General features: G+C 40.7%; 1 protein-coding gene across 1 annotated transcript; it reads right to left on the bottom strand.

The window, feature by feature from the left end:
- Positions 1–1,678: 1,678 nt before the first annotated feature.
- LOC103047318 (olfactory receptor 3-like) lies at positions 1,679–4,385 on the bottom strand. The gene has a single exon (XM_007235433.4). It carries the CDS (start codon positions 4,288–4,290, stop codon positions 3,301–3,303), a length of 990 nt encoding a protein of 329 aa, XP_007235495.2. The 5' UTR covers positions 4,291–4,385; the 3' UTR covers positions 1,679–3,300.
- Positions 4,386–11,241: the final 6,856 nt, after the last annotated feature.

Raw genomic sequence — 11,241 nt, 5'->3', positions numbered from 1 at the left:
AGAAAAAGACATAACACGCCTGTGAGTGTGTGGTATGGGGAGACGTTGATGATTCCAGACCAGGTATCTGTGCAGTTCTAGAACCCCTCAGCATCTCTGAAGCCATTGCTTCAGTCAGTATTGCAACAACCATGGAAAAGTGAGTTCCAATTAGGCTGTACAACCTTTCAAGGAATAAAGCTGCCCTACCCAAAGGAGCTTGCCTCGGTCTGCTGGTAGAAATGTATCCAGATTAAATTATTTCTAGAGCTGTTGAAGTAGAGGAACAAGTTTGCAGCATAGACCCACAACAGCCAGAAGTAAGAAGAATAAAATTTGCAACAGACCTGCCTGAACATCTTCATGCATTGTTTACTACTTCCAGTGAAACTCTACATGAGCTTCAACAACAGAGACTGATTATGCTCCTGCTGAAATATCAGACCCTCTTTGCAGAAAGTAACACTGATTTAGGTTGCCTGTCGGTTGTTACTTATAAAATCAACACTGGCATGGCTAGACCAGTTCTGAACCCCTTGGGATTTGGAGAAACATCTTCAAGCTATGCTGGAGACAGGCATTGTTGTACCCTCATCTTCAGAACGGGCCTCCCCGGTTGTCTTGGTTCGTTAGAAGGATGGCGGTGTGAGGTGGTGTGTCGACTACCGGCGACTAAACAGAGTCACAACAAAGGATGCATTCCCTCTTTCTAAGATAGAGGAGTGTCTTGATGTCCTAGAAGGAGCAAGTGTCACTAACTTCTTGGCCAATGCTTTGCGTTGCGGACAGACCACAACAGCCTCACTTGGTTGTTTCGATTTAAACATCCTGAGGGACAGCTGGGGCATTGGCTAGAGGATCTAAGCCAGTATGATTTTGACATTGAGCACAGGGCAGGCAATCAGCACTCTAATGCGGATGCAATGACAAGGTGATATGGTGCAAGCTGAAATGATTGTAACTGCTACCAAGTAGGAAAAGAGTTGACTGTTTTACCCTGTGGTGGCTGTAAGCACTGTCTAAGGCTCCAGAATTTGTGGTAAAGGTTTGAAAAGGATGTTGACAATGTTGTCCCTTTGGCAATAAGGAACATTAACCTTGGCACAGAGAATGCAGAAGTGATGATAATTGAGAGCTAAGCAGTGGGTCAGACAGAAACTCCACTAAAAACTCCATTCACAAACTGGCTGTGTCCTCTTACCAATGAACAGTTGATACAGGAGCAGATGTCTCACCCAGTTCTGTCTGTTTTCCACCAATGGAAAGAACTCGGGCCCCCTCCTACTAAAGAGAATCACGTTCTGTGCCCGAGGAAGAGCACCTACAACAGCAGCTGTGAAGTCCCAGTAACAAGTGAGAGTTGTAAGAGTACTGTTGCTAATTGTTGGTAAGTGCTGGCTGTCCTGCTTACCTGTATTGCACAGAATTTCCCAGTAAACTCACAAGTTAACTACATCCAAGTTGACTTGTTGTGGCTTCCCTACACCCACACGAATAGACTCTATAAAGATCCATAAACACGACGCTATGTTAGCATATGTGGTCCTTTGTGGTACTTAATCATTGAGCGGGGTAGACATTTCTGTTTCAGCATAAGTTCAACATGGCAGCCTGGGGAATGGCTGACTCATATGACTGAACAGCAGAGCCGGCACCCAGGAACAAGCACACAGACAGCAGATGTGAATCACCAACCAGTGTTTATTAACACATTAACACAAGCACGCAAAATCAGACAATGACTGTAGCATGCCCTCCAGGACACAGGGCGGCTCTGACACACAATGGCACTGATGAGGCAAGTGTCCCCCCGGCACACACAGTGGTGCACAGCAGGCCAACAGTGATAGTGTCACTCCGGGCCATGTGGCGGTACTCTGCAGGTCATTCCAGCCAGTCTGGCCACAGAAAGTGCTCGGCTTCCCTCCCCTCCCCTGCAAATTTGCCTTGGGGTCAGGGACAGTGCAAGGTGGCAGTTTAAAGAAAAATGCTTTGTTGAGATTCAGATGGTTGCAAAGCCTAAATGAATGTGCCGGTTGCCAGTTGGTCCTGCAGTTAGAGATCCACTTTTAGATATGCTAAGATGGTCAAACTAAGAATCTCATCTGCAAACTCGGCCGGAGGTTCCTTCTGTTGCCGTAGCTCATTGATGAAACAGCGTGCTGTGTTTTGTGGGCCTGTGGGCCTTTGTTCTGTTAGGAGAGCATGAACCTCTCTGACATGTTCAGGCAGCGAGCATATGAATAGAAAAGCCAACTCTCTCAGCCTCTCATGTAGAATATCCACTCTTTCATTGCTTGTCCAATTTTGTCTTTGAGCCACTAAAAGGATAAAAAATGGAGCCTAGTCATATTTTCTAATATATGGTGCAAAGGTCCTCAAACTAACACAGCACGTGGAGTAATGTGGTGCTGCATGGTCACCATGTTCGCTGCAGTTGTTGTGCATGCTGTTGTGACTAGTGAACTAAGGGTTGACACTATTTAAAATGTTGATGCAATGAGTGAGAGTCCCCCATGCCTCCTGTTAGTAGAGCATCTATGCAAAATCTATCTATCTTTCAATCTAGCTGCCTTTCTGTCTATCTGTCTGTCTGTCTGTCTATCCATCTATCCATCCATCCATCCATCCATCTGACTGATCCTTTCCATTAGGTTGCTTCAGCTACAATGTTTGGATGTATTTAACAGATGGGTCAGTACTGAAAATAGTAGCAATTAGAGCAGATTTGTTAGAGGTATTTTAATTGTACATTGTATGTTTGTAAATATATTTTATTTGTGTTGAATGTTTTTTTTTTCAATTAAATGTTTTGATAAATGTTTCAAAGGAATAAAATAAATATAATTCACATTTACATAATGTATCTAATTTTTAACAATCTAATTTAAACAAAGCACTATTTTTCATTTTTTTGTACTTAATTAATGAAATAAAAATCAAATAATCCACCATTATCAATTTCCTAATTCCTGTAAAAAAAAAAACATTACAAAAAAGGTAGCCTTGTCCCTAAAGAAACAATCAGAAAGAGCCATCATAATAAGATTATAGACTGTTTAATATTTAAATATTGATTTTAATGATTAATTGACAGACGTTTTGTTTTGGCAACTGGGTTGTCTATACAAACTGTTTTTCTTTCTATTATTAAATATATAGGCTACAAAAACGGAACCTGATGAACATCCAAGTTTTTGCGGTTCATCCACTAAAACAAATAATTATTTTCATTATGTAAGAGGTGAATATGCAGTTATTTAAGTATGCCTGATTTTTGCTTAATGATAACAGGGCAAACTGAACTGCTTATTTATCAATTTAATTTCTAAGGATGCGTTTTACAGGCTGTTCCATAGTGCTCACCTTGATCCGTTTGTACAGTACTTTAATAGACTGCAATACCTCCTCTGTTTTCAGAGTATATATGATGGGATTTAACATAGGTGGAACAGTTTGTGTTAAAATAGAGTTAATTATTCTAGTATTTGGATGTAAATATGTTGTAGACGCAAGGAAATAAACACTTAAAATTGGTAGAAAAAACATAGCCACTAATATAAGGTGGGAAGTGCATGTTTTCATAGCTTTCATTCGTTCACCACCATGTGAGATCTTAAATAATGCAAAACCAATACAACCATAAGAAAATGCTATTAATAACAATGGAATAAAAATTGCAACAGCCGAATAAACATAGGCCATTACACGATTAGGAAAATTATCATTACATGCGAGTCTAAAAACAGGACCATGATCACAGAAATAGCTGTCAACTGTTGTAGACCCACAGAAGGTGAGTCTGGTTATCAGAGATACAAGAAGAGCAATAATACCCACAGAGATAACCCACATAACCCCAATGATCATCATCATTGTAGTTTTGGTGACAATAGCATGATACCTCAGAGGAAAACATATAGCAATGACTCTATCAAAGGCCAAAGCAAGCAGAGTAAAAGACTGCATGGACATGAAGAAAAACATAAAAAACATGCTTGACAGACACTCTCCATAAGATATATACTGCTTATTAAACAAAAACATGTCTACATACCTCGGAATTAAAGCAGTGCTTCCACACAAATCAGACACGGCCAAATTTAAGACAGCTATATACTTTGCTGTGTGAAGAGCACGAGCCAGGTAAATAGTGCCCATTATAAAAGAATTACCAAAAATAGTGACAGCATACAAAAAACACAAAAATATATAATAATACTTTGCATGTGGCACATTGTAGAACCCATTGATATAAAATGTGGGAGGGTAAATAAATGATGCATTGTTAAGATACACCACAGAGGTCATGTCAGACAAAGACTGGTTTTATATAAAGTGTATGTTAAAAAAAAAGCTCATCACAATTAAAAAAATAAATAAAAAATTACAAACCAAGTGAAAGAAAATACAGGGCAGTAAACTGACCCACAGTACCTTCTGATGCAGGAGATGAATTCTACTAGAGACTAAACACATTTATAACCGAGCTGTGTTATCGTCATCTATAAAAACACCTTGAAAAAGTCTCTGTGGACAGAATGCTAAATACTCTCTACTGGAATAAGTTGGATTGTTGGATTCTTCTCTTAAAAATCATGATAAACATCCAATTAAATATAAAAGAGGATGTTTAGTTACAGAGTCACATTAGCTGTGTCTTAAACATGAATGCTGTTATAACATAAAAAAATACTTTAATAACATTTGAAGGGAATACATACTCATATTTGAATTTGAATTTAAAAAAGAATGCCTTCATCTTGATTTTCTCTGTTATTACATATTTTTCATGCCAAAATGTTACATGTAATACCAAGCACACTGTAAAACGGAGCAAAGGGTTGAGGGGTATACGTTCCCTTTAAATAACTTGTCATTTAGCAGGAATAATGGTATCCAACACTTTGTAGAATTTATTATTAGTCATTCTTATCCTTATCCCCTTTTTCACAAAACTATCATTATTATGTATTTGCAGGTTTCATCCAAAAACATTAATAGATCTTTTACTAACACTTTTACCTTACTGCTGCAGTCCTCCTGCCCCCAAAGGTAGGCTGTGCTCTAAGACACACAATAATCAGCTTGATTGATTATGGCTTTTTAAGCATTCATACCTGGCCTCTCACCAACATGGTCCATAGTCCACATCCAGTGGATTACTGTTGGATCACATTACAAAGAACACAGGATTACATACTGCTCTCTCTTAACTTTGTCTGTGCACATGCAAAAACATGCAATCTCCCCAGCTTTGCCAGCATAACAGTATTATGGTATGTAGCCAAGTTAGAAAAGACTTTTGTCTTCTCAGTAACCTGGCGAAAACATTAGTTGCTGTAAGAAAAGACTTAAGTCTCAGCTGACAGCAATGACAAACAGTGCCCTGTGCTGTGCAAGGAGTGTAACAGTGACAAACACCTCTCAGCACTGCTTCCAGGGCCTGCCTCATGAAAAGCTGAGGTGCAACAGGCTGGAAATCTATGACTTAAGCAATAGGAATCCATCTGTGAATCCCAAATGCACAAAAGTGTAGCAGTGTTTGCACCTCAAATTTGTGCTCCAGAATCTTTTCCTGCAACAATGTTCTTCTCTGAGGGCCTGACATGAACAATACTTTAGTGGGGGTCCGTATGTGCTTCTGCCACAAGCCCCTAGCCATGGCAGCATATATTCAACAAAGGTTTTACTGTTTCATTGTCCAGAAAGAACAATCATTTTGTGAGTTTTTTTGTTTGTTTTTGTTTAAAGATAACAACACATGGTAAAAGTATCAAGTGCATATCTTTGGTAATTCTCCCTCCCTTGCATAGCTATACATGACATGATAAAAGCAGCCCTGCATGATGGAAAGAACATGGTGCTAAATCTAAACAATTCATCATAAAGAACTTCCTCTTTTAACACTAAAGACACAAAGCCATCTTGGTTCTGAAACGATTAAGGAAAATGTTAGCACTAAGTTCTCCTGAAGAGAGGACCAAAAACCTAGTGTATTGGAAGTTGATTCTAGACACCTAACAATGGAGTCCAGGACTAACCTGGATCTGCAGTCTGACACTGTCACCTGTAGAGAACAGAACCCATTTACTAAAAGGGGAATTACTAAAAGGTGACAGTTTTGTAAAAAATGAGTTAGGGTCATATCGATTCGACCACTACTCGAGTAGGATGAGACTCTTAGTAGGGCAACAGCCAAGCTCTTACATAAGGTCAAATCATGTCTGAAACTTCAAACAGCAAGACGGATGCACTGCAAAATTAGTAATAATATGAAATGCTGCGAATGATGCGATTGCTGCTGAGCTTGTACCTATACACACACAAGCAGGGGTAGAATATTATGTTTGTAGCATTAGCTAAATTGTTTACCACATTAGCAAGGTGAATGTATTCTTATTTTATTTTGTATATACTGTATACACTGTGTATTTAAAGGCTTTACAAAACCATTGAGTGCTCTCTCTGTTAGTAATGAAGATGTTTCACTTCTGAGATCTGAAACGTGCATTATAATTCGTATGTGGACATTCCACTCCGAAACATCTCTCCCACCCCCTAGAATGTGTGACTGAGGATGGCAAGATTCAATCCTAATACACAAAAAAAATCCTGAAAATCTGTATTGTATAGCAATTCTGGGGTTAGAGTTAGATAAGAAATACATACAGGTAAGGGACAGGATAACAACCCAAAATGAAAAATTGTGTACTTTAAACATTTGTATTGAGATGAGCAGCCTCTGTAATTCTGACAAGACAAAAATGTGTAAATGCCAGTGCACGATGGAAGGCCAGAAGAGAGCAAAGACCATATCACCCCAAATGGCACACCCAATGAGAACTTTACCCCTGTTTGGTACTGCATGTCTCTTCATCCAGGGCCTCAGTCTTCAAAAGGAGAGGCCTGGGGCCCTGGCTACATCGTACAATCAGTTGCACCATTTGTGACTGGATGCCCACAGTTATTCCAGCTGTAGCGTACAGCCCAAAGGCAAAGGCACATACAATTTAGTTTTAAATGCTCACTTAAGTGCAAGATTCATTTTAATGTCAAATTGAAAGCAGTGGATGGCGTCTGCCCTGTTTTTAACTTGTGACTTGAGACTGCTCATTCCATATACAATCCTGTCAGAAATGCCACATGGCAGTCAATTGTTTTTTAGTTGTAGATCTAACAAATGCTTTCTTTAGCATTCCAGTCCATTAGGACAGCAAATAATGGTTTACTTTTTAATTTGATGGAAAAACCTACTCCTCCCTTTTATGTCAAAGCCAACAGGAGGCTCTTTCTGATGCCTCCCCAATCTTGCATATAACTGTCTTACGGTCCTTGCCAAGTGAAGTGAGCAGCAACCATACAGACTGTGCCAGAAACCCTCTACACCCCACCTCCACCAGAAACAACCATGCTTGCCACCTTTTCTGTCTTTACTCAATGACAAGGTCTTGATATTTTGAACTCTTCCTCTCATGTGCCTCATCACAGCCTTCTTCCCATGGGACAGTCAATTCCACGAGGACGATCTTCATTCAAAGTGATCACTAAATGTAGCCAGGTGGTGAATTGAGAATACACCTTTAAAATGTGTGTCTGTAACTTTAAGAAACACAATCAGAAGTGTTGTCACCCTGAGAGAGGAAAGGGAGGAACTAAGAGCATGGTAGAGAAGGAGGCTCAAGCTGCAGTGAATGGTGGTGCTCCATTTTAGGATCCATCCAGAGCCATCCTAATGAAATAAGAGGTAAAAATGAGGAAATACTGAACAATATAAGGTTTAGTTGGCCTATAACAGTAGTAGATGCCTATATTGCCTTTCTAAACATGTATTTTGAATGAATCACAACCAGATGCGGGCAGATGGCATTGTTTCTGTGGGGTAGTGTGCTCCTCGTGTTCAAGTTCAAGTTTTCTGGGTTACAGAAGCTGTTTATCCAAGTTCTCTTAAAGAAATGCTCAAGTCTTGTTGAGTAAAGCTGAGTAAATCGAGGTGAGCTTAAAAACAAATATAAAAAGAGCTCTGTTAATGGTATTAATGTGGTATTAATGTTATTTATCTATTTTCTGTAATTAGTGCCACTACCAAATACTGTACTGTGTTCTTAGTTAGGGTTTTTACAGTGTATTCATTTTATTTTTATTGTTTTAAATACTAAATCAGAATAAAATACCCGGAAAAACAAGTTCTTTTGTCATTTGGTGTGCGTCCTTTCCCCGGTGACAAAAATTGTTACCAGGAGTGGGGTTTTTGATTGTTTGGTTAGGTTTCTTAGGTAATACATTAGAACACAGTATAGTTATTTGGTAGTGGTGAAGTGTCGCAGGTTCGAGAGGGAGAGAGTGGAACCAGGACCTGGTGGTGGTGATAGAGGACCTAGTGACCAGACGTCGGACTGCAGACGGAGTTGCAGAGACGGTGGAGTGGAGGACTCATCGCTGCTGGCTGCTGCTGTTCATCTTCCTGGACTGATCCAGAAACCTTATCCTTTATCTGGCAAAGACTATTTTTCCTAAAATGTCTGACCATTCAGAGGAGGAGAGGGACTCTGATGATGGGGTTGAGCCAGAAGAATCGGACATTCAGAAACAAATTGGTGAACTGAACAGAAAACATGCTGTAGCAATGGCAACCATTGATTCCTTGAATTGGATGCCTGATAGAACATATGTCTATGTGCCGCGAGAGCGTCACATTGCTCCGTTTACTGGTGATTTTGAAAAAGATGGAAGACTGGTAGATGATTTCATTGAGGAAACTGAACGCGTCTTACGTGCACGCAGTCAGTCTCCTCCTGAGCAGTATGACTTTGTTCTCTCTTTGTTGCGAGGGGCTGCATTAGAAGAGGTACGTTTACGAAGTAATAGTGAAGTAGACCAGGTTAGTGACCTGTTCACCTACCTTCGGTAAGCTTTTAGTGATAGCCGTAGTGGGGCTCAGCTATTGCATGACTTTTACAGCCGCAAACAGAGAGAGAGAGTGAAGGCTTACTGGAATTTTCACATGCCTTATCACAAGCACTTAACAATGTATTGAGACAAACACCTGATGCAGTACCAAATATGAAGGTAGTATTGAGAGATCAGTTTGTCGAGGGAGTTCGGGACCCTGCACTTAAGAGAGAGCTTAGGAGGTGGGTTAGAAACAAACCTGATTCTTCGATGGTAGAAGTACGTGAGGAAGCTTACCTATGGAATATGGAAGAGCCTACTAATTCAAAACCATCTAGAACTAGAAGTAAGGTGTCTGATTCTGAGAGGGGTGCATACTGTGCTGTAGTAAGTGTTAGTGAACACAAACCATTGACTTTGGATGACGTCATGCAGGTTGTTACTGAGCAGGGAAAGCAGCTTAGTGAGCTAACGCAGGCAGTAATGGAGTTGACCACTCAGAAAACTCACACGTTCAAACCCGTCTCTAAGGCAAGGGCTCTACTCAGATTTACAGATGATGGCAAACATATCTGTCTGAAGTGTCAGAAGGAGGGACACATTGCCAGAAATTGTCCACAAAAACGGCATACTAAAAATCCAGCCTTTACTGATGCACAGGGAAACGAAAGGCCCCGGTTGCTGTGAGTCGGGCAATTCAGGGGCAGACTACAGACTCACCTAAATCCAATTTTAGCCAAGGTCAGGTGTTGGAGCGTGCGGTAGGACCTTGCCCTACAATAGATGTTAACATTGGGAATGTTCCTGTTCCATGTTTGCTGGATACAGGCAGCCAAGTAAGCACTATTACAGAAGAGTTCTTCCGCCAGCAGTTAGGGGGAGAAGAGGGGGATATGCTTTCAACCTCTGGCTGGCTTAAATTAACCGCCGCCAATGGATTAGATATTCCCTACCTGGGCTATTTGGAGTTAGAGGTAAATACCATGGGTATTAAAATCCCTGATTGTGGATTTTTAGTCGTGAAAAACCCTGAAAGTTCTCAGTCATCCCTACCTGCTATCATAGGCATGAACATCATCAGTCGTTGTCGTCAGTTAGTTCAGGCTGAATTTGATAGAACTTTGGATGCAAAGCTAGACTCAGATTGGAGGACTGTTTTCCAACAGATGCATAAATGTGATGTTGACAAGACAAAGATGGCACGAATAGCAGGGAAAGATTTTGTACATGTCCCAGCTGAATCAGTAGTCACTGTCATGGTCAGAGGTTTCTCAGACAAGTCACCAAATCAAGGTTCATGGTTGTTGGAGCCTGGTAAACTATCATTACCAGGAGGTATTGTAGTCATGCCTTCTTTGGTTAAGGAACACCGACATCAGGTTCCAGTGCAAGTAGTTAATCTCTCTACAGAGGATGTGTGGGTCAATCCAAGAACTCGCATAGGTGTCTTGTCACCTGTACAGTGCATTACCAATAATCAGCACTGTGAAGTAACATTTCAGCGCATTTCAGCCAATACAGAGCAGGTGTCAGTGGATTTAAAAGAGTCTCAAGATCATCAAAAGGTGTCTGATATACTGAGTAAGCTGGATGTAGGCGGCACTGAAAAAGAACAAGCAGAGTTAAGGGCCTTACTGGGTAAATATTCAGATGTGTTTGCTGTTGGAGATGATGAGCTAGGCTACACAGAAAAGGTGAAACATGAGATTGTGTTAGTTGATGACACTCCAGTGAACCTTCCATACCGTCATATCCCACCGACCCAGTACAAGGAGGTCAAGATCACATTTCTCAGCTTCTAAGGAAAGGAGTGATTCAGGAGAGTACCAGCTCCTATGCTTCACCTGTGGTAGTAGTGAGGAAGTCTGATGGTAGTATACGACTCTGCGTCGACTATCGTAAGCTAAACTTAAAAACATAAGCGAGACGCATTTCCTTTACCTCGTATAGACGAAAGTTTTGATGCTCTGAGAGGTGCAAAGTTCTTCTCATCTATAGACCTGGCTAGTGGATACCACCAGGTCGCAGTACATGAACGTGATCGGCACAAGACTGCATTCACAACCCCATATGGGTTATATGAACACTTACGCATGCCGATGGGGGTTGTAAATGGACCAGCTACATTTCAAAGGTTGATGCAGGCAACTATGACTGACCTCATTTTTCAAATAATTTTAGTATACTTGGATGACATTTTAGTCTTCTCTAGGACATTTTCAGAGCACGTTGAGAGATTAGAGACAGTACTGAGACGACTCCAGGAGACAGGTCTCAAAATCAAAATAGAGAAATGTCATTTCCTTCAGGAAAAGGTAAAATTCCTAGGACATCAGGTCTCCGCAGAAGGTATAGCGACCGACCCTGATA

This window comes from Astyanax mexicanus, chromosome 20, assembly GCF_023375975.1.
Source record: "Astyanax mexicanus isolate ESR-SI-001 chromosome 20, AstMex3_surface, whole genome shotgun sequence".
Taxonomy (NCBI): Eukaryota; Metazoa; Chordata; class Actinopteri; order Characiformes; family Acestrorhamphidae; genus Astyanax; species Astyanax mexicanus.
Note: the sequence above shows the minus strand (reverse complement) of the source record. Positions and strands in the feature narration are given on the sequence as shown.

What these genes read in the sequence shown, in the direction of transcription:
- LOC103047318 (XM_007235433.4), bottom strand. Translation starts at nt 4,290, where the DNA reads ATGACCTCTGTGGTGTATCTTAACAATGCATCATTTATTTACCCTCCC.